Below are 24,603 nucleotides of genomic sequence, written 5' to 3'. Positions count from 1 at the left end.
GAGAGCTACGCCCCTGGCCGTCAGGTCAGGTTTGGAAACTTAAACTATACTGCCGACATCCGCGGAGACTTGATCTTTTACGGATTCGAGCATGTGTCAGGTGCGCCGCACGGTCACGACGAGCATGACCTAACTCTGCCGTCAGACGGTGTTCGGGAGATCACACCTGTGGCTACTCCGGCCCTAAATCCGGAGCAGGGCGCGCCGTCCGAGGACGGGTGGATGGACCCCGCCACGGAGGCCGCATACTCAGTGGCGATAGAGCCGAATACTGATTTCACCCCCTACGAGACTTGTGTTGCCAGACACTTGGATTCGTCCCCGGCCACGGGCTCCGCACCGCCCGCGTCCGTGCCTATCGAATCTGATTGGGCACCGATCATGGAGTTCACCTCCGCGGATATTTTCCAGCACTCGCCCTTGGGCGACGCGCTTGATTCATTAAGGTCTCTCTCCTTATCAGGAGACCCTTGGCCGAACTATGTCCGGCTTGAGTGGGAAGCGGACGACGAAGAAATTCGTTCCCCACCCACCACCCACTTAATAGCCACTGTCGACGACCTAACCGACATGCTCGATTTCGACTCCGAAGACAATCGACGGTATGGACGACGATGCAGGAGAGCAACAGGAACCACCGCCCACAGGGCGCTGGACAGCCACTTCATCACACGATATATATATGGTGGATACACCCAAAGAAAACAATGACGAGGAACGGAAGGATGCAGCGAAGGATAGTTCCCTCGAGAAGCAACCAAAGCGACGACGTAGACGCCGCTCCAAATCCCGCCTCGGCAAAAACAGCGACAACAGCGCAGGGAAAAATAATACCCCAGTTGACTCCAAAGGAAACAACGACCACATAGATCCAGCGACAGAGCAGGATGAACCAGCGGACGGCGAACATAGTACGGAGCCACCATCCGATCACGGCGACGCCGAGGGTAAAGCCAATCAACATGTCTCCGGAGAGGAGAACAGTCCGGACGACGATGCACACATCATCCCAGAAAGGCACTTGGAGCAAGAGAACCTCCATAGAAGGCTTATTGCCACCGCGAGGAGTCTGAAGAAGCAGAAGCAAAGGCTTAGGGCCGCGCAAAATACACTCAACATTAGATGGAACAAAGTGCTCGACACTGCAGAAAAGTACGGCGGCAGTCGCCACACAAAGAGCTATCCAAAGCGCAAGCTGCTGCCTGAATTCGATGATGAGGCTTTAGAGCCTATACAGCCGAAAAATAAAATGGCCGATCAGCCGGATCGACCACCCCGTGGCCGCGATAGGGCGGCTAACGACGTCGTACATAAGTCAGCACACGATCTACGTGAGGACTTGCACAAAAAATCCGGTATGACCAGGTCCATCTACGGATCTAGGAAGCGAGCTCCGGCACAGAAGCAAAACCGAACATTACAACCGTCAGAATGCCATGACACACCCAAATATAGGGGTGCCGTGCACCCCCTATGCTTCACCGATGAGGTGCTGGATCACGAATTTCCGGAGGGATTCAAACCCGTGAACATAGAGGCATACGACGGGACGACAGTGTAACACCCACGATGCGGCTATATCTCCCACGTGTCGAGGCACGACTTAGAGGCATAACCGCATTGTGGTTTTGTCGCAAGAAGGGTCATCTCACACAATCCCATGTAATGAACAAGAATGGGATAAAGAGTTGGCTTAGAATCGCCACTTCACACAATACATAAATAAATTCATACATCATTCAGAGTACACACATAGGTCCGACTACGGAACCAAAATAAAAGAAGACAACCCCAATTGCTAGATCCCCGATCGTCCCAACTGGGCTCTACTACTGATCATCAGGAAACGAAACATAGTAACGACCAAGGTCCTCGTCGAACTCCCACTTGAGCTCGGTTGCGTCATCTGGACTGGTATCGTCGGCACCTGCAAGTGTTTTGGAAGTATCTGTGAGTCACAAGGACTCAGCAATCTCACACCCGCGAGATCAAGACTATTTAAGCTTATGGGTAGGAGAAGGTAGTGAGGTGGAGTTGCAGCAAGCAATAAGCATATATGGTGGCTAACATACGCAAATAAGAGCGAGAAGAGAAGCAACGGAACGTTCGTCAACTAGTAATGATCAAGAAGTGATCCTGAACTCCTACTTACGTCAAACATAACACAAGAACCATGTTCACTTCCCGGACTCCGCCGAAAAGAGACCATCACGGCTACACACACGGTTGATGTATTTTAATAAGTCAAGTGTCAAGTTCTCTACAACCGGATATTAACAAATTCCCATCTGCCACATAACCGCGGGCACGGCTCTCGAAAGTTTATACCCTGCAGGGGTGTCCCAACTTAGCCCATTATAAGCTCTCACGGTCAACAAAGGATATTCCTTCTCCCGGGAAGACCCGATCAGTCTCGGAATCCTGGTTTACAAGACATTTCGACAATGGTAAAACAAGACCAGCAAAGCTGCCCGAATGTGCCGACAAATCCCGATAGGAGCTGCACATATCTCGTTCTCAGGGCACACCGGATTGTCCAAGCTTTCGATAGGCGAGCCCAGAGTTGCCCCTGGTGGCAAATGGTAAAACCAAGGTTGGGCCTTGCTGGAGGAGTTTTATTCAAAGCGAACTGTCAAGGGGGTCCCATAAATCACCCAACCTCGTAAGGAACACAAAATCAAGGAACATAACACCGGTATGACGGAAACTAGGGCGGCAAGAGTGGAACAAAACACCAGGCATAAGGCCGAGCCTTCCACCCTTTACCAAGTATATAGGTGCATGAATTAAAATAAGAGATATTGTGATATCCCAACAATATCCATGTCCCAACATGGAACAAACTTCATCTTCACCTGCAACTAGCAACGCTATAAGAGGGGCTGAGCAAAAGCGGTAACATAGCCAAACAACGGTTTGCTAGGAAAGGTGGGTTAGAGGCTTGACATGGCAATATGGGAGGCATGATATAGCAAGTGGTCGGTAGCGCGGCATAGCAATAGAGCGAACAACTAGCAAGCAAAGATAGAAGTGATTTCGAGGGTATGGTCATCTTGCCTGAGATCCCGCAAGGAAGAAGAATGAGTCCATGAAGAAGACAAACGGACGTAGTCGAACGAATCCTCACAACTCCGGAACGAAACCGAAGCTAACGAGAGAAGCAACCCGGAAAGAAACAAACAACATAGTAAACAACCAACACATAAGCATGGCATGGTGCACAATCAAGTATGATGCATGTCCGGTTTAAAGAGGCATGGCATGGCAAAGTGCAACAAACAACACTACAAATTAAGTGGAGCTCAATATGCAACGACTTGCATATTGACGAAACACCACATCAAATATTTAGTTCTCTCTCGGTTATGTACCCAACAATATTAAATGTTATTAAACATGGCAAGAGGTGAAGCATATGAAAACTACCTATCTAGGCAAGTTTAAATGAGGCCGGAAATAACAAACAACAATTCCGGAAAATCCTCATGTCCATATTTTAGATTTGGTACTGTTATGCCTAAAACCATATTTTATTGTTGTTAAACAGGAAAATAAAGTGCAACATGTTAAACTAGGAATTTTTCTACCCCATTTACATATAAAGTTTATTTAAATCCGAGCTATGGTTAATTAGTTATGAAATAAATCATTTTAGCATGGCATTTGAGCAAATTTAAACAAACAACAATTTAAACATTTCAAACATGGATGAAAGTGGCATATTATGAAACTAGATGAAATTCTAAGCATTTCACATGTATAAAACATTTTAATCCGATGCACGGTTTGTGACATATTAAATGCATGAACATGAGGGTTTTTTTGCAAAACTGTAAACTCCTGGATAATGGACAAAATCGCAGACGGGAAAAAAAACATGATCCGGGCCGCATCTGGAGGGGCTGGGGTTCTCACCATGGGCCATTGGCCAGATCGGTGGAGGTGGGCTCGCGAGTAGCAGCTGGGCTGGAGGCCGGTCGATGGAGGAAGCAGGCCGAAGCGGGCGAGCTGGTGGCCTAGGCGACTGGTCAACGCCAGGCGAGCGAGCTGCAGCGGTCGTCTCGTCTTGGCTCACGCGAAGTAGAGGCGCGGCGGGGCGGGACTTGAGGCAGGGCCGGCAGGCGCGGGAAGCGGCGGGTCGACGAGGTCGAGCAGAGGCTTGCGAGGCGAAGCAGAAGACGCCGACGCACAGGCGAGGCACTGGACGGCGGTGCGGAACTTGGCGGATCAAGCAAAGGGACTTGGCGGGACAGCGGAGAAGCTCCAGGGCGGCGTGGCTCGAAGACGAACTTGGCGCGGGGTCTGGGAGGAGGCCACAGGTGAGGGAGGCGCTCGGCAGGAGGCGATGCAGGCAGCGGCGACGGGGATGACCATGGATGCTCCTGCGGGCTTCCTGCTGGTTTGGTCGGCCGGCGGCAGGGCTGTTGGGGTGGCCGTCGTGGAGCGGCTGCAGCGGGTACGGGGGCGAGAAGGAGCTGCTGGTTGGGTGCTCGGGCAGGAGGTTGGAGGGGGGATCGATGGACTTGGTCACAGGGGAGATCGAGCAGAGGAGGAACTCCACTCCTCTAGATCGGACGCGCGAGGCAGAGGGAGGAGGCTGCGGTGGTTGGTAGATGGGATCTGGGAGGATCCCGAGGGAGATGGTGAGTTGGTGACGGCGGCGGACACGGGATGGATGGGACAGATCTCCTAGGTTTTAGGGTTTGGTCTCAAATTAGACTAGGGGTGGACTATATATATGGAAAGGAGGGAAGTTTGGATCTTCCGATCGAAATCCGATGGACGAGAATAAATATGCTAGGGAGTCCAAATAAGAAACCGACGATGCTTTACGGATGTTCGGGGATGATCCGGACCCATCGGTCACGACCGAGCGGTTCAGGTTCAAGAAAGATTCGGACGCGCACACGAGGGGTGGTCTGAGAAGTGAGCAGAGAGACTCCGGCTTAAGCAAGAAAGAAAACAAACATCCAGGTTGCAAGGGGTCCGAGAAATGTCAACAGATACAAACGGGAAGCGGCACTACGAACGGATGCAAGTTTTATGAAAACATGAGAATGCAATGCTCATGATGACATGATGAATGCAACAAGCAAATAAAACACATGGCAACAACGAAAAAACATGGAAGGCGTCTGGAGCGTCGGTCTTGGGGCGTTACAGACAGACCCTGGGTCTAGATTGAGGACTTTATCCTTCATATCCACATGGCTCGCGGAGATGATCTCCACGCCATCAAATACTCGCCCCTCAAGTTGAAGGGACCAGCTCGACACTGGCTGAAGAGCCTCCCCGCAAAACTCCATTGGAAGTTGGGAGGAGCTTGAGGATGCTTTTAGGGCTAATTTTCAAGGGACCTATGTCCGACCTCCGGATGCAGACGATTTAAGTCATATAATTCAACAGCCCGGAGAGTCAGCCCGAAAGCTTTGGAACAGATTCCTCACTAAGAAGAATCAAATTGTCGACTTCCCGGACGCCGAAGCCTTAGCGGCTTTCAAACACAGCGTCCGGGACGAATGGCTCGCCAGACACCTCGGCCAGGAAAAACCGAGGACAATGGCAGCCCTAACAAGCCTTATGACCCGCTTTTGCGCGGGCGAAGATAGTTGGCTGGCCCGTAGCGGCACCAGCGACCCAGGCACATCCGAAGTTAGGGATGGCAATGGAAAACCACGACGCAATAAAAGTAAGCGTCGAAACAATGAAGACTGCCCAGACAACACGGCGGTAAACGCCGGATTCAGGGGCTCTCGACCTGGTCAACGGAAAAACCATTCAAAGGCAGCAGAGATGGACCGTCCAGCCTAAACAAGATTCTAGACAGATTATGTCAGATTCATGGCACCTCCGACAAATCTGCAAATCACACCAACAGAGAATGCTGGGTCTTCAAGCAGGCCGGCAAGCTAAATGCCGAACACAAGGGGAGGGAGACACCAAGCGAAGACGAGGATGAGCCTCGCCAGCAAAACACTGGGGGACAGAAAAAATTCCCACCAGAGGTCAAAACAGTGAACATGATTCACGTAACGAAGAGGAGGAGCAAATGCGCACTCCGAGACATATGCGCCACAGAACCCGTCACCCCCAAATTCAACCCTTGGTCGGCCTGCCCGATCACTTTTGATCGCAGGGATCACCTGACCAGTACCCGGCACGGAGGATCGGCTGCCTTGGTACTAGACCCAATAATTGACGGATACCATCTCACCCGAGTCCTTATGGACGGCGGCAGTAGTCTTAATCTGATATATCAGGACACGGTCCTCAAAATGGGGATAGACCCGACAAGAATCGGCTAAAGCAATACTACCTTTAAAGGAGCAATACCAGGCCCAGAGGCCCGCTGCACGGGCTCTCTAGTACTAGAGGTTGTATTTGGTTCTCCCGACATCTTTCGAAGCGAAAAGTTAACCTTCGACATCGCTCCATTCCGAAGCGGCTATCAAGCACTACTCGGAAGAACGGCCTTCGCTCGTTTTAATGCGGTACCGCACTACGCTTATCTTAAGCTTAAGATGCCCGGTCCACGTGGCACCATCATAGTTAGCGGAAGCACAGAGCGTTCCTTAAGTACGGAAGAATGTGTGGCGGCGTTAGCAGCCGAACACTGAACGGCCTCTTCAAACAGAATAAATGATCGGTCGTCACGACCGCGGACACGGCTAGACGAGTCCGGTGCACCACTGGCTGTAACAGCTCAGATAAACCTGAGAGTGGGTCGATGGACATACCCCCATAGGTGGTGCTAGGGGCTTCCCGCATGTAAAAAGAACTACAGTTCGGCTTGACCTTATTTAGGTTGAATTTTAATGGTTCATTAAGTATAACAAATTTTTTCGCACGAAGACTTTCACCTGGGTCTTTCTCTTTTACAGATGATCATCATGCTACACCCTTCCAGGATACGGCACAACGGAGACACAGGTGCAGACGTGCAGCAGGGCCCCGTTCAAAGGTTTCTTTTTAAATTAAGACCCTGCGTAAACCTTTTTTACTGTGTCTTGTTGCTTCACACCCTCCGGATACTCAACACAACCGGGAGGGATGATGGCGTTATTGACATTTCATCACGTTAGACTAATGCATGTACCTGGAAATTCAGGGTCTATTATCGAGGGCGTTACTTAGCCCAGCATATGTTGTAAAGTCCGAATACCTTAGGGAGTGTTCGGCGTCACGAGCTTGGCCTTATATGCATCAGCTCCGAATCATGTCTTTGGTCAATAGTTGGGTTTGCCTGGCTCCCGTGTTTTGCTACCTTACGTTCCGCTCTATCAGCTAAGGTGGCACCGGGAGAACTACTGCGATTGTGCCCTGGTTCATCTGGATGAGCACCTCAGTAGAGAAAGCCGAAAACTGACTGTCATGATAAAGCGCGAGACTGGTCAACCACTCGATGACCCAGCGGAATCTTCGCGATTCCTCCGCATTAACGAAGGGCCGTTTCCCGGCCATGTATGTACGCGCCCCGTATTCGGATGAGCGCGGAAGTACCAGGGGCTATATAGTAGCCCCACCGTCAAACTCCTATGGCTAAGTGAAAGTGTTAAAGCTATATAGTCCGATTGCCTTGTTCGCCGCGCTATCACCTCCTTAATGGACGAAGACGTTGGGTCAAGTGTGAATACGCGCTTTTTTCGAACACCCCCGCATTATATGCGTGGGGCCTGAAGCCGACGACTGCAAACTTTCAGGTTATATACATAACATAAACGGCCGCACAGGAGGCATCATAATACTTTCAGGCAAAAGTATAAACACATCCTTTATAACCCAAATAGCATTGTTCTTACAATTGGGATACATGTCACTCAAACATGATACTCTTCGAGCACCGAGCCTCTATTAAACGAGCACCTTCTAGGACTTCCTCAAAATAGTGCTCGGCCGATACCTGGCCTACGGCCGGACCCTGGGTTGCAATAGCGGTGGCCTCCATCTCTGCCCAGTATGTCTTAACACGGGCAAGAGCCATCCGCGCACCCTCTATGCACGCCGACCTCTTTACAGCGTCGGTATGCGGCACATCACCAAGGAATCGTTGCACTAAACTAAAATAACTATTCGGCCTTGGTCCTTCCGGCCAAAGATGATCCACGACAGACCTCATGGCAAGTCCGGACAATCTATGGAGCTCAGCCCACTCGGCCATTTGTTCATTTAACAACAGCGGACGCGTTGGAGCACTGAACTGCGACCAGAACAACTTTTCCACTTCGTGATCTTTTGATCCTTGAAAAACTCAGTCGCATCAGCAGCACTCGTTGCCAAGTCCGAATACGCGTCTGCAGCACTCCATAACTGATCCAGAGGGGCATACTTCGGATCTCCAAACTTCGACCGCAACAAAAAGGGCTTCCCAGCCGTGATATCTCCGGCCTGACGAAGCTCCTCCTTTGCCGCTCTGATTTTAGAGCGGGCTTCCTTGGCTGCTGCCATGGCTTTCGTCAGGTCCGCCGCTTTCGCTTGGCTTTCCTTTTCAAGAAGCTCATACCGGTCGGCGGCATCCTTCAGCTCAACAGCCTTCTTGGCTATTTTATCTTCGCTCTGGCGATGAGCAGCCTGTTCGGCTTTTAACTCTTCAGCCGCCTCTAGGGCGGCCGCATCGCTTCTCCTGGCTTGTTCCTTGGCTTGGGCAAGTTCCGCCCGAAGGGTCTCCACGGCGGTAGCTCCATCTGCAATAAATAACATATTATAGATACTAGCATCATGCTCCTCTTAATATTTGTTGACCACCCGGAAATACATACCCTGTGCCTCGTCAAGCCGCTTGTTCACAAGCGCGATGTCGGCATCTGCCGCGTCAAGCTGCCGCCTTAGTTCGGCAAACTCAGTCCGGCCAGCCTCCGGACCCTCAGCCGCCTGCACATGTAAGCAGCGCGATCACTACCTAGGACTATGATCCTCTGTTTGCCGCCTTTGGATGGCAACCAGAGTCTCAGGGGCTACTATCTGTACAGAGCACACTTAGCATGTGCGGTACCGTCAAAAATATATATGTTATTTTGTGTACCTCAAAGCCTCTTAGCAGGCTCGTAAAAGCTTCATGCAATCCACTTTTGGCAGATGAAATTCTTTCAACCACCGTACCCATTAAAGTACGATGCGCCTCTGAGATAGCCGCTTGCTCCAGAAGACCCATCAGCACGTCCGGTTGTGCACCGGACAGTCCCGGACTCTTTTTGTTGCTCTCCTCAGGAGCCGAATACTCCGGACTTTGGGTGGCCGAAGGGTTACCTTCTGGCCTTGGCGGATCAGGAGAAAGCCTCCGTGACGACACCTCAGGGTCGTCCGCCCCTCGAGGCGGGGAGACAAGGGGAGGCGTTTCGCTCTCCATCATCTCCGGAAGAAGATCCCCTGAAGACGAACTCTGTCGAGAAGGGCTACGATCCGTACTGCAAGACATGCGTTTTGGTTATTGTCCTCAGAGATGAAGCAGTATATATTTACCAAAAGTACTCTTATTCACTTACAGCTTGGTGGAGGGCTAACCCCCTTGCGGGCACAATGCGGTAAGGACGCCCTTCGGGGCAGGGCCTCCTGGCGAAGGTTTCTTTCCTCGTTTGGAAACCCTTGCTTCCAAGTCTTCAGAGGCGGTCCTTTTCCTTCCTTGGGGAGAGGGAATTTTAGATTCTTCTCCCCGATTATCCTCCTTCGCGGAGACACTAATTCCCCCGGTTTGGATAATGCGTGAGGCCCGCTTTTGGCTTCTTTATCCCTCCCTTTATCTTCCTCTGACGACACTTGATAAGGTGCATGCTCAAGCATCCTGGCTAGCACAGGATTCGGTGAGCCTTCGGGAAGGGGGCCGAACACCTGATCATCTTCGCCTTTTTTATCCAGTCCTGGCCAAGAGCAATTTCTTTAGAATGATGTTGTGGAAAATAAAAAGACAGTGTGTTCGGCCGCAGAATTACTTACGGGGGTATCTTGACGGTTGCAGTCAAGACCCGCATCCTCGGTGGTGTCCGGACACTTTATTCGTGATCCGAAGAACAATCCGTACATCTCTTCGAGCGTCACGCCGAAGAATTGCTGAATAATTCGCGGTCCTTCCGGGTTGAACTCCCACATACGGAGAGGTCGACGTTGGCATGGCAGGACCCAACGAACTAGCATAACTTGCATTACCTTGACAAGACTGACATCTCTCCTGAGGAGATCTCGGATGCGGCTTTGCAATGTCAGCACGTCATTAACTGGCCCCCAGTCCAGCCCCTTGTTGACCCATGACACCAGTTGTGGCGGGGGGGCCGAACGAAAGATGGGGGCAGCTACCCACTTAGTGCCTCGGGGAGCTGTGATGTAAAACCACTCCCGCTGCCATAAGTTGGACATCTCCGGGAAGGAACCCTTTGGCCATGGAGCATCGGCGCCTTTGCTTATTATGGCACCTCCGCATTCTGCGTGTCGCCCATCGATCATCTTTGGCTTCACATTGAAGGTCTTGAGCCATAAGCCGAAGTGTGGGGGATGCGGAGGAAGGCCTCACACACGACGATAAACGACGAGATGTGAAGGATGGAATCTGGAGCTAGATCGTGGAAATCAAGTCCGTAATAGAACATGAGCCCTCTAACAAAGGGATCAAGACTAAAACCTAGCCCCCGGAGGAAGTGGGAAACAAATATAACACTCTCGTTGGGTTCGGGAGTGGGGATGACCTGCCCTTGAGGAGGCAGCCTGTGCAAGATTTCGGCGGTCAGATACCTGGCTTCTCTTAGCTTCTTGATGTCCTCTTCCGTGACAGAGGAGGCCATCCACCGGCCTTGATGGTTGGATCCGGACATGATTGAAGATCCGAGGCACTTAGCCTAAGCCTTGGGTGTTGGAACTCGAGGTGGGGGAAGGGAAGGATCGAGCGCGAGAAGAAAAAGGACAGGCCTTGGCCCCTTTATAAAGAGGGCGGATATCAAGCGTCCTTCGCGTGGCCGCCTGGGACTTGCCTAAAATCGAGGAGTCATGCTAGCAAGCACGACTGGGTTACCCATGCCCGCATTGATGAGAATCCCGTGATAAGGGGAACACGATCTCTGCTTCGACAAGACGTGCCAATAAAACCGCCTCGCAATATGTGCAGTAGCTGGTTGAGAAAAACGGTTAGAATAATGACCGGGCCATGGCGTGATGTCACGTTAGGAAAAGTTGTTAGCAGATTATATTTGTGGAAATATTATACTCTCTACGGTGGTATGTGGAATTTGTTTTGCAGAGCCGGACACGATCCTTGTGTTCAAAATCTTCTATGGAGTATTCCGAGGAAGAACCCGCCTTCCATTGCCGAAGACAATTTGCGCGCCGGACTCATCGTCATTGAAGCCTGGTTCAGGGGCTACTGAGGGAGTCCTGGATTAGGGGGTCCTCGGACAGCCGGACTATATCCTTTGGCCGGACTGTTGGACTATGAAGATACAAGATTGAAGACTTCGTCCCGTGTCCGGGTGGGACTCTCCTTTGCGTGGAAGGCAAGCTTGGCAGTTCGGATATGTAGATCTCCCTCCCTTGTAACCGACTCTATGTAACCCTAGCCCCCTCCGGTGTCTATATAAACCGGAGGGTTTAGTCCGTAGGACAAGAACAATCATAATCATAGGCTAGCTTCTAGGGTTTAGCCTCTACGATCTCGTGGTAGATCAACTCTTGTAATACTCATATCATCAAGATCAATCAAGCAGGAAGTAGGGTATTACCTCCATCGAGAGGGCCCGAACCTGGGTAAACATTGTGTCCCCCGCCTCCTGTTACCATCCGCCTTAGCCGCACAGTTCGGGACCCCCTACCCGAGATCCGCCGGTTTTGACACCGACATCGGTTTTCTCGGCCTCGCGGGCTACTACCGGAAGTTTATCCGGGAGTTCGGCCTCATCGCGTCGCCCCTCACGCGTTTGCTGCGCCGCGACGCCTTCGCCTGGGACGACGAGGCGACGGCGGCTTTCGAGGCCCTCAAGGGGGCCCTCACGGCGGGTCCCGTTCTTCAGATGCCGGACTTTGACCACCCATTCGTGGTGGACTGTGATGCCTCGGGTGCGGGGTTCGGCACCGTGCTTCATCAGGGTGATGGCCCTCTCGCCTTCTTCAGCCGGCCCTTCGCTCCGCGCCATCTTAAGCTCGCGGCGTACGAGCGGGAGCTCATTGGCTTGCTCCAGGACGTACACCATTGGCGGCCCTATTTGTGGGGTCGGTCTTTCCGCATTCGCACGGACCACTACAGTCTCAAGTTCTTGCTGGACCAGAGGCTCTCGACCGTGCCGCAACACCAGTGGATCAGCAAGCTCTTCTGCTTTGACTTCTCTGTCGAGTATCGCCCGGGTCGTCTTAATACTGTGGCCGACGCCTTGTCTCGCCGCGACGCCGACCTCGACTCCACCGTCGGCGACTCCGAGGGGGCGGCACTGTGCATCCGCTCTGGGCCGACCTTTGGCCTCTTCGACGACATTCGCCGGGCGACGGCAACCGCCGCCGATGCCGTCCTTCTTCAGCAGCAGCTGGCTGCCAGCGACCTGGAGGAGCCTTGGCGCTTCACCGACGCCCTGCTCCTCCATGGGTGCCGGGTCTTCGTACTGGCGCATGATGATCTCCGTCACTAGGTGTTGCTGCTAGCCCACTCGGCTAACCATGAGGGTGTGCAGAAAACCCTCCATCGCCTCCGCGCCGACTTCTACATTCCTGGTGATCGCGCCCTTTTCCGTGACTGGGTTCGGTCTTGTATGACGTGCCAGCGCAACAAGACGGAGACATTACGGCCGGCTGGTCTGCTTCAGCCCTTGGAGGTGCCGTCTCAGGTCTGGGCAGATATATCCATGGACTTCATCGAGGGCCTCCCCAAGGTGGGCGGCAAATCGGTCATTCTCACGGTGGTCGACCGCTTCTCCAAGTATGCTCACTTCATCGCGCTGGGGCATCCGTATACTGCAGCGTCCGTGGCCCGTGCCTTCTTCGACGGCATCGTCCGTCTTCACGGTTTCCCCTCTTCGATCGTCAGCGATCGGGACCCGGTGTTCACGGGCCATGTCTGGCGTGACCTCTTCAGGATGGCGGGCGTCAAGCTCTGCCTGAGCACGGACTTCCACCCCCAGACGGACGGCCAATCCGAGGTGGTTAACAAGGTGATTGCCATGTATTTGCGCTGTGTTACAGGTGATCGACCTCGGGCTTGGGTGGATTGGCTCGCTTGGGCGGAGTACTGCTACAACAGCTCCTATCACTCCGCCCTGCGTGCTACGCCATTTGAGGTGGTCTATGGTCGGCCACCCCCGCCTATCTTGCCGGTGGACCCGCCAACGGCTCGGACAAAGGCAGCGGGCGACCTTATCCGCACCCGCGACAAGATGCTTGCGGAGGTCCGTCAGCGTCTCCTTCAGGCCCAGCAGCTGGCCAAGCATTACTATTGTTAAGGCATATCTCTCTAGATGTAGTTTTGGTGATCGATGACAACATGTTTGCGGACTAATCATGTGCTTTGAGCATTTCAGAGATTCATCCTTTGGCACAAGACGATTTCTTTCCCCTCGGAGTGTTATTCAAGACGGTGTAGCTCTTTCATTTCTATTTTGGTGAACTAGTTCCGTAGGAGTCACCGTACTATCAAGAGGGGGTCCGCTTTGGTAAGTATAGGGTGGAATCAACACGTACACATCCTTTTCACACCCTATGAGCCTTTCCGCTTCAATGGAGAGCTCAGTCCCCTTCCTATGTGCATCGTTTGGTCCCAGCGGTAGTACCGTGGTGCCCAGTGGTAATACCGCTTAGGAGTCACAGGCGGCAGTACCGCTCAGTAGCGGTAGTACCGCCGGTGGGTCCTCAGCCATAGTACCGCTGCGGTACCGGGCTCCTACCGCGTCGACTCGAGGGGGTCGCTTCCCGTGTCGGATTGTGCGGCACTAAGCAGTGGCAGTAGAGCGGTAGTGCCGCTCATGAGCGGTAGTACCGCCCTACAACCGCGGCAGTACCGCATTGGGTCCAACTCCTGCTCTCTCGCCAGCCCTCCCAGACTGCACGACAGTACCGCGAGGGGGAGCGGTAGTACTGCTGGCCACAGCGGTGGTACCGCCCACACCTGCAGTAGTACCGCCCTCTGCGGGGCTATTTAGGGGGGTAACGGTTGGATTGTTTCCCCCCTCTATAAAAGGGGTCTTCTTCTCCAAAGTTGACTCACCTCTTCCCCCAAAAGCTCCATTGTTTCTCCAAACTCCATTTCCGCCCGATCTCTCTCCCTAGCCAATCAAACTTGTTGATTTGCTCGGGATTGGTCGAGAAGTCCCCGATCTACACTTCCACCAAGAGAAATTTGATTCCCCCCACTAATCCCTAGCGGATCTTGTTACTCTTGGGTGTTTGAGCACCCTAGACGGTTAAGGTCACCGCGGAGCCATAGTCCATTGTGGTGAAGCTTCGTGGTGTCATTGGGAGCCTCCAATTAAGTTGTGGAGATTGCCCCAACCTTGTTTGTAAAGGTTCGGTCGCCGCCTCCAAGGGCACCAATAGTGGAATCACGGCATCTCGCATTGTGTGAGGGCTTGAGGAGAATACGGTGGCCCTAGTGGCTCCTTGGGAGCATTGTGCCTCCACACCGCTCCAACGGAGACGTACTTCCCCTCAAAGGGAAGGAACTTCGGTAACACATCCTCGTCTTCACCGGCTCCGCTCTTGGTTATCTCGTGCCTTTACTTGTGCAAGCATTTTGTGTTATATCCCTTGCTTGCTCGTGTGCTTGTTGTTGTTGCATCATATAGGTTGCTCACCTAGTTGCATATTTAGACAACCTACTTTGATGCAAAGTTTAAATTGGTAAAGAAAAGCTAAAAATTGTTAGTTGCCTATTCACCCCCCTCTAGTCAACTATATCGATCCTTTCAATTGGTATCAGAGCCTCATCTCTTTATTAAGGACTTTTCCATCCGAAGAGTATGGTTGACGTCATAGACGGTGTGGAGGAGCACTCCGGTGCGAATCCGGTCTCGTCTACAGGAGATGGAGGAACCGCGGTCTCTCATGAGGAATTCAATGTGGCGTTGGACACATTGAAAACCTCCATGACGACCGAGGTCGAAAGCATGTTTAATAAATTCATAGAAGGGCTTAAACTTTCCACCGCACCGTTGAAAGTGGGTGATCCCGCTAACAAGGTGACGGATGCTACCTCCGACAAGGGGGAAGCTACTAGCGAGAAAGCTCCTTCTTCTAGTGGTAAAAATGGCACCGGCATCTTTGCCCATGTGGAACCTCCACCTGTCTATGGTGGACCGCTTCCTTCCACTCATTTGAATCATGCCGGCCCGGCCCCTAAGATTGAGAAGAATGTGGAATTTGATTCTTGGGTCTATCGCTTTAAGCGGCATTTAAATCATGTGAACACTAACCTTTGGAGAATCATTGAAGAAGGTTTCTATCCGCATGACCGAAGCAACTTCACTCCTAGAGAAGCCGTGGATAATCAATTCAATGAGAATGCTCTCTTCATCATCCAAGAAGTAATCCCACCCGAAGATCTTCCTCATCTCCGGCCCTACTCCATGGCCAAAGATGCTTGGCACCAAGTTGTTTCCCTCTACCGGGGAAGCGCAAGCATTCAACGCTCCAACTATGAAGTGGTGCAAGATGAAGCCGATGAGTTTGCAATGAAAGAAGATGAAGAACCTCGTGAGCTTTATCGGAGGGTAACCAAACTCGCGGTCTCACTCCGAGATCATGGAAGTAAGGACACGGATGACAATTGGATCAAGCGCAAATTCCTCAAGGCAATGATGCCCTACCACAAAGCCATGTCCTCCGTCATTCGTCAAAGGCCGGACTTGCACACCTTGTCCTCAAGTGAAGTGTTAGATGAGTTCGTTGCTATGAGCATCTTGGACAAGACCGCCGACAATGCGGTACTACGCTCTCAAAGAGTAAAGAAGCCCAACCTTGCACTAAAGGCCAAGGTTAGTATGGAGGAAGAGGATGAAGAGGAAGAAGAGGAGAGCAACCTCGAAGATACGAAATATGCCTATCATGAACACATGGCTCTTGCTTCAAGGAAATTTTGGAGCAAGAAGAACTTAAGGCCCAACTTCAACAAGAACAATTCAAGTGGCGCAAAGGGCAAGCAACGAGTGAGGACTTGCTTTAATTGTGGCAATGTGAGCCACTTTGTTGCGGAGTGCCCTTATGAGAAGAGGGAAGACCATGGTGGCAAGCTCATCCGAAAGGACAAGGCCAAGTCTTTCCCCAACAAGAGCAACTTCACCAAGAAGACTACTCCCAAGGCATTGGTGGTACAAGAAGAGTATAATGAGGATGATGATGATGAAGAAGATGGTGAGTCGGTTGCCATGGCCTCCGTTGCCATTGCAACGACTCCACGGGTGTCTCTCTTCGACTCACCCAATGAGAGCATCACCGCCAAGTGTCTCATGGCTAAAGCCACCAACAAGGTAACTCCCAACATCAAAACTACCATCATTAATCATCCTTTGACGGATGGCATTGATGAACATGAGGGAACAAATGTGCAGGAGAATGAGTTTGAGACCTTTATGGGTAAACTCAAGGGTAATTCCAAGAAGCACTTCGTTGCCCTCTTGGAACAACTTGGTGAAGCCAATGTCATGATCGAGGCTCACGAAGATACCATCTCTAAGATGGAGGGGCATAGTCGTGACTATGCCGATGAGATTTCAGATCTTTCCAATGCTCTTGAGGAAGAGCGTGGTCTTCGTTTGGCTCTTGAGGAGTCACACAACGATGATCATGCTAAGTTAAAGAAAGATCTTGATCATGCTCTTGTTGTTTCTCGTGTGCTGAATTCCGAGAAAGCCAAACTTGGGGTTGATCTTGCTAGACTCAAGGAGGAGTTTGATATACTTGACAAGGCTCACAAGGCCTTGAAAGGTATTCATGCTAGCCTCAAGGAGTCTCATGATCAACTCCAAGTGAAGCTAACTAAGGAGAAATCCACTTTTCCTCATATGGTTTTAATTGATAATGAAAATGCTACTAACCCGTGTTGTGAGCATGTGCATCTTGTTGAGGAAAATGCTAAGTTGAAGGAGCAACTTGAGAAAGGCCTTGTGTCATGCATACAAGGTGAGAAGAACCTCAACGACCTTTTGAACAATCAAAAGGAAGTTGTGGCCAAGGAGGGGATTGGGTTCGCACCCAAGCCCAAGAACAAGAAGAAGAATGACAAGACCAAACGACCTCCTCCTCTCAAGCAAACTTTTGTGAAGGATGGAGAGGGTGCTTCCAAGGAGAAGAAAAACAATGCGAAGGGTGGCGGTGTCAAGAAGGGCAATGCCACCCCTCCCAACAAAGCTGGCGACTTTAACCCTTCTTATGTGTTATGCCGTGCTAGGGATGGGCATGTTTATGCCAAATTTGTTGGTTCTCCTTATGAGTACATAGAATGGTCTATTTGGGTTCCTAAGACCCTTGTCACTAACATCAAAGGACCCATTACAAAATGGGTACCTAAAACCAAGCATTGATCTCTTGTAGGTGTTTGCTTCCGGTGGAGGATCATGGTTGCTCGACAGTGGAGCTACAAATCATATGACCGGAAGCAAGGACTTGGTGGTGGACGTGCACAAGATTCCATCTATGCCCACCAATGTCGAGTGGGGTGATGCCTCGTCTTCTAAGGTATTGGGACTCGGCAAGGTTGTCATTTCTCATGATCTCATGATCGAGAAGGTCATGCTTGTTGAGTCCCTTGCATACAATTTACTTTCCGTTCGTCAACTTGCAATCATGGGTTTTGCCACATTCTTTGAATTGATACCGTGGCCCTCTTGTGGAGCAAGACTCTTAAAGTAGCCTTTGTTGGGCATGTCCAGAATGGTCTCTATGTGATTAACTTTTCGGAGCGACCCACTAAGACCGCGACATGCCTAATGGCTAAAGTTGACATGGGATGGTTTTGGCATCGCCGCCTAGCCCATGTCAATATGAGATCTTTGCAAAGTCTTCTCAAGGGGGACCATGTCCGTGGACTAACAAATTTTAGCTTTGCTAAAGATCGTGCTTGCAGTGCCTGTATCGAAGGGAAACTACATGAGAAGGCTCACTCTCCCACGACTATCATTTACTCGAAGAGGCCTTTGGAGCTCCTTCACATGGATCTCTTTGGGCCTCCATCTTTTGATAGTCTTGGGGGTAGAAAGTATTGCTTGGTGATTGTGGACGATTATTCAAGATACACTTGGGTATATTTCTTCAAGAGGAAGAGCGAGACCCAACAAACCGTCATTGACTTTGCAAATGAAGCCCAACGTCAACACAATGCAAAGATCTTGACTATAAGAAGTGACAACGGCACCGAGTTCAAGAACTACATCTTGGATGAGTTTCTTAGTGATGAGGGGATCAAGCATCAATATTCCGCACCATACACCCCTCAACAAAATGGTGTAGCAGAGAGGAAGAACCGGACGTTGATGGATGCGGCAAGGACCATGATGGCGGAGTTCAAGTCTCCCTACAACTTTTGGGCCGAAGCCATCAACACCGCGTGTCATGCATCTAATCGGCTCTACCTCCGCAAAGGCTTGAACAAGACTCCATATGAGATACTCACCGGCAACAAGCCCAACCTCAAGTACTTTCGGGTGTTTGGGTGTAAGTGTTTCATTCTCAAGAAAGGTGTCCGTTTGTCTAAATTTGAGGCTAGAGCTTATGAGGGCATATTTGTTGGTTATGCTACAAACTCTCATGCTTACCGTGTTCTCAATAAGTCCACGGGACTTATTGAGGAAACATGTAACGTGGAGTTTGATGAGAATAACGGCTCCCAAGTGGAGCAAAGTGGTACTTGTGATGTAGGTGATGAAATTCCTCCCCAAGCCATAAGAAGAATGGGTGTTGGTCATATCCTACCCATTGAGGAACCCCTTGTGGCCGAAGGAGAAGGACAATGTTCCACTCAAGTGGAACCATCACCAACCCAAGACCCACACGCTTCCGAAGAACATAGTGAAGGCCCTCAACCAAGTGAACAAGATCAAGGGCAAGATCACCCTCAAGATGGTGGTGAACCACCACATGATGCCCAAGGTCAAGTTCTCACCACCGAGCAAGTTCAAGATCAAGAGCAAGCTCAAGATCAAGAACAAGCTCAAGACGGCGCTCAAGATGATCAAGTAACCGCTCCTCAACTCACCACCGAGGAGGAATTGGAGCGCCGTGCCGCCAAGATTGCATCCAAGCTCTCCACCAAGGGTCATCTCATGAAAAATGTGCTTGGAAGCATTCAAAAGGGGGTAAGCACTCGTAGACAATTGGCAAACTATTGTGAACATCACGCGTTTGTCTCTTGTGTTGAACCCCAAAAGGTATACGAAGCACTCGAAGATCCGGATTGGCTTAATGCCATGCATGAAGAACTCAACAACTTAGAGTACAACAAGGTGTGGAGATTGGTGCCAAGGCCAACGGGGAACCACAATGTCATTGGAACCAAGTGGATATTCAAGAACAAGCAAGATTCTCATGGAACCATCGTTCGCAACAAGGCAAGATTGGTGGCACAAGGCTACTCCCAAGTCGAGGGTATCGACTACGGTGAAACCTTTGCTCCTGTTGCTCGCCTTGAATCCATTCGTTTGTTAATTGCTTATGCTTCTCATCATAACTTTAAGTTGCAACAAATGGATGTGAAGAGTGCTTTTCTTAATGGTCCCATTAATGAGTTGGTCTATGTCAAACAACCCCCCGGGTTCGAGGATCCCTACTTTCCCAATCATGTGTATCAACTCGATAAGGCACTCTATGGCCTTAAACAAGCCCCACGTGCGTGGTATGACCACCTTACCGAGTTGTTACAAGATCGTGGATTTGAAGTTGGGCTAATCGACCCCACTCTTTTTACTAAGAAGGTCAAAGGGGAGTTGTTTGTGTGCCAACTATATGTTGATGATATTATCTTTGGTTCTCCTAACAAAGCTTTCAATGAGGAATTTGCCGCTCTCATGACCTCAAAGTTCAAGATGTCTTCCATGGGAGAGTTGAAGTTCTTCCTCGGGTTCGAAGTAAAGCAAAGAAGAGAAGGAACCTTCATCAACCAAGCCAAATACACTCAAGACATGCTTAAGAGATTCAAGCTAAGTGATGTCAAGCCGGCTTCCACTCCAATTCCCACCAAGTGCCAACTTGACATTGATCCCAATGGTAAAGCAGTGGATCAAAAGGTATATCATTCCATGATTGGATCCTTGCTTTACCTTTGTGCATCTAGACCGGATATCATGCTGAGTGTGGGAATTTGTGCACGGTTTCAACCCGCACCTAAGGAAAGCCACTTTGTGGCGGTCAAGCAAATCTTTCGATATTTGGCTCATACCCCAAACTTTGGCTTATGGTACCCAAGAGGAGCAAACTTCAAGCTTGTAGGGTATTCGGACTCTGATTGGGCGGGAGACAAAGTGGATAGGAAGTCCACTTTCGGAGGGTGCCAATTTCTTGGTTGCTCTTTGGTGAGTTGGTCTTCCAAGAAGCAAGCAAAGTTGTGTGTCTCTCTCGTCCACCAAAGCGGAGTATGTGGCGGCCGGTAGTTGTTGTGCACAACTCCTATGGACGAGACAAACTTTAAAGGATTACGGTGTCATTTGTGACAAAGTGCCCCTTTGGTGTGACAATGAAAGTGCCATCAAGATTTCTCTCAACCCGGTGCAACACTTCAAGACGAAGCATATTGAGATTCGGTATCACTTCATCCGGGATCACATCAGGCGAGGGGAGATCGAGCTCAACTACGTCAACACTCATGATAACCTTGTAGATATTTTCACGAAGCCATTGGATGAAGCAAGATTTCGCGAGTTAAGGCATGAGCTAAATATCATTGATTCGAGCAATGTTGCTTGAACCCCTGCACACCCCACCATACTAAACTTGTTGTCTTGTTTAGGTGTAGGCATGGACATAGGGGGAGTGTTGTTCTCTCAATGAACTCTCCCTCTCCCCCATTATGCATAAATTGATCAAGTCTTTCACATTAGCCATTTTTGATGGTACTTGTGCGTCAAAGATGAGTTTTGGTCACGGGCCCAAGGTTAAAATCTTTGCGGCGCCATACCTCCGGACTCAAACATAGGTGACCTCGGCCACCGCCCTCTCTTGGAGAGGCTTGTGCTTCCCCTTGTGCTGGTTTTGGTGTGTGTGTGTTTGCCCTCGTTTTATTTTTGTCAGTTTCTTTTCTTGAGCTTAGCCGTGTTGGCCAGTCCTTTTGCGGCTGAGCGGTACTACCGCTGGGTGTGTGGTACTACCGGTTATGATCGTCAAGCGGTACTACTGCCCACCCCAGCGGTACTACCGCTGCGGGGCGGGTGATGGGGGTTATGTCGGGGCAGGGGGAGTTGTTTTTCTCCCCCATACCCATTCGCTCCACTCACCCGTCCTCTTCGTCGCTCCAGCGACGTCTCGCCGCGGGAGGGCTTCGGCCGGCCGCCGTCCTCGTGTCGTCCCTCTCCATTTCTTCCGGTGGAGTCGATCCCCATCGCGTCCTCTTGCCATGGATGCCGGTATTGCCCTCTTTCCCGTTCTCTCTTTGCCTAGATCTCACATCTAGTTGTTAGGGGCAATAGGCATTCTTCTTCTCGTTTTTTGGCTAAGTCGAGGCTTGAGTAGGATGGAGAGGGCTTCTAGGCCGGTTGGATTAAGGTTTGGTAGGTTTATTTTTGAATTTGGCATCGCCGGTAGTGCCGGATCTGTTCACGACAGTAGGGAACCGCCATTCCTTGACTAGAGCGGTACTACCGCGGTTAGGTCACGGTTCTACCATCGCATGCCCAATTCCATCTTTTTCCTACCACATTTTGATCCATGTTGTTCTGTTTTGGAGGCTTATGCTCTTTCTTTCGTGTTGTTTCTTCTGTTCGTGTGTTTGGCTCCAGGTGATGAACATCCTGAGCAGCAAGTCCGCCGTGTCAACCCCGGACGTGCAACGTCAAAGCGCTACCGCACCTCTGAGTCAGTGGGTGCTTCCTCAAGTGCGCCACCTCCGCCTCAACTCCAGAAGAAACCTGCCAACAGGACGAAGCCAAGGAGCAAGACTGTGACTGAGTTGACTGCCAAGGAGTTTTGGGAAAGGCGTCGCCACAACCCCTATGCGGAAGACCAAGCACCCAATTTGGTCAACCGCCCATTCTGGAACCGCTTTCAGTTTGCCATCTACTTTGATGTGATCAAGGCTAAGAAGAATCTCTTTGTTGATGTACGCTCCATCGACACGGATGCTATGGAGAAGGACCCTGAGTACTTTGGCGAAGCCCTTCAGATGTGTTCCCAGCTGAACATTCTCAGAATCATGCAGTTCAGCAAGGATTTTGATGCAGATTTGGTGGCTCAATTCTATGCTACTGTCCATCTTGGAACTGATGCAAAAAGAACTCTGACTTGGATGACAAATGGCAAGTTGCTTTCTGTCAAGTGGAAGGCCTTCATGGAGTTACTTGGGGTGGAAGATCACGGGCTTGAGACTCCAGTCGGCTTCCGCCCTCACCGCAATGCTTCCTCCACTCACAAGCAAGCCCTCCCTACTGTTCTGTGAAGGTTCACCCTGTGACTAAGAAGGAAACCTATGAGTTGTCTACCTTTCTGGACATCCTTCATCGTGTCTTCCGAGAGACTCTCTTCCCTCACATCGGGAATCTGGATATGGTCCACTCCTATCTCGTGGACATGCTTCTCTTCTGCCAGCATGAGAAGAAAGCAAACACTGGCGAGTCCCTGGACATTTCTCATGTTATGTGGTCTGAACTTCTTTCTACCGTTTCTAAGCACAAGTGCCCGATCTATGGTCCGTTCATCATGTTGCTCATTGAGAAGGCCTGGGCACGTGTCTATCCCAAGGTTATGCTGGAAACTGGAGAATTGGTTTCTCATGAGATCAAGCGTCTGAGGAAGAAGGACAATTGGGGCACCCCGTCTCCTAAATCCGGGGGTCCATCTACTGCTGCTGACATGGAGACCGAGGGCGAGGCTGAGGCCGATGATGACGATGAGGACTATGAGCCTTCTGGAGCAGAGCCCTCTTGGGCAAAGAAGCTCAAGCGCAAGATGAAGAAGCTCTTCTGCATGGAGTCTCATGGTCAGTACATGACTCATGTGGCTGAGAAGCAGGCCAGGGGCGTCACAAGGAGCTCATGCGTCAGCTGGGTGCGACCGTTGCCAGTGGTTCTGAGGGCCAGATCACTGAGGAGGAGGAGTGGATTCAGCAGCACTGTCCCTGGACCGATTCAGACACCGAGCAGTTTCCGTCTGAGGATGGCAGTGCGGATGACACCGCTAGGATGTGATGAGAGAGCTCCTCAGTTTGCTATCACCTGGAGCCGTAGCAGCGCTCTTTGCCCTTTTGGTGTCTCGATGCCAAAGGGGGAGAGAGTTGAGGGATTTGTGCTTTGTGGTGTCGTTGTGTTTTCTTGCCATTTGCTTTGTTTGGTTTTGTGCCAGTGAGACCTAAGTTCCAGACATATGGTGTGAGACATAAGCTACCTTATCTTTATCTATGTCTATCTAGTACTTTGCTATCTTATGAGTTGCTTGCTTATCCTGTTTTATACCCTGCTCTCATGTATCCTATGCTTAGGTTGTTGGACTATAAAATATAGGGGGAGTGTTGATCCTAATGTGTGTGTCTTTCATTCCAAAGGCACTACTAACTAGGTGCACACATTCAGGGGGAGCCCGTCTATATTTTGTAGTTCTAAGTATCTTTACATTCTGTCGTATCCTTGTGCAAATCCCTGGTTGTCATCAATCCACAAAAAAGGGGGAGACTGTTAAGGCATATCTCTCTAGATGTAGTTTTGGTGATTGATGACAACATGTTTGCGGACTAATCGTGTGGTTTGAGCATTTCAGAGATTCATCCTTTGGCACAAGCCGATTTCTTTCCCCTCGGAGTGTTATTCAAGACGGTGTAGCTCTTCCGTTTCTATTTTGGTGAACTAGTTCCGTAGGAGTCACCGTACTATCAAGAGGGGGTCCGCTTTGGTAAGGCTAGGGTGGAATCAACACGTACACATCCTTTTCACACCCTCTGAGCCTTTCCGCTTCAATGGAGAGCTCATTCCCCTTCCTATGTGCATTGTTTGGTCTCAGCGGTAGTACCGCGGTGCCCAGCGGTAGTACCGCTTAGGAGTCACAGGCGGCAGTACCGCTCGGCAGCGGTAGTACTGCCGGTGGTGTCGTGGTTCTAAGTCTGATAGTAGAATGGTGGGTAGGGATGTAGAGGCAAGATCCTAGATATGGAGAAGTTGTACGCACAAGTTTTACGAGTTCAGGCCCTTCTCGGAGGAAGTAACAGCCCTACGTCTCGGAGCCCAGAGGCGGTCGACTGGATTATATGCGTGTGTGTTACAGGGGGTGCGAACCCTTGTCCCAGAGGAGGGGGGTGGCTTATATAGAGTGCGCCAGGACCCCAGCTCCCCTCCGTTACACAGGGTTCAATGTTCATAAAGAAGGAGCGTTACAGGTAACGTCTGTAGTAAAGTGCCATAAATGACTATTAAGTCTAAGGGTAAATGCCCGACCGTTGCTGCATGGAGTGGCTTTAGGTCTTCTGCACGTCGAGTGGTTTAGTGGTCGAGTGACCTAAATAAGGGGGGGGGGGGTCTCCGAGTG

General features: G+C 50.7%; 1 protein-coding gene across 1 annotated transcript in view; it reads left to right on the top strand.

The window, feature by feature from the left end:
• The window catches only part of LOC109737061 (uncharacterized), a 44,076-nt gene that overhangs the window by 4,371 nt on the left and 15,102 nt on the right, over positions 1 to 24,603 (top strand). The window contains exon 3 of the mRNA XM_020296284.2: positions 23,498 to 23,515. Within this exon, the coding sequence (XP_020151873.1) occupies positions 23,498 to 23,515 (18 nt within the window). The remainder of the gene's footprint in view (positions 1 to 23,497; positions 23,516 to 24,603) is intronic.

The sequence above is a fragment of the Aegilops tauschii genome, chromosome 4, assembly GCF_002575655.3.
Source record: "Aegilops tauschii subsp. strangulata cultivar AL8/78 chromosome 4, Aet v6.0, whole genome shotgun sequence".
Lineage (NCBI taxonomy): Eukaryota > Viridiplantae > Streptophyta > Magnoliopsida > Poales > Poaceae > Aegilops > Aegilops tauschii.
This window is presented reverse-complemented; position numbering and strand designations above follow the sequence as displayed.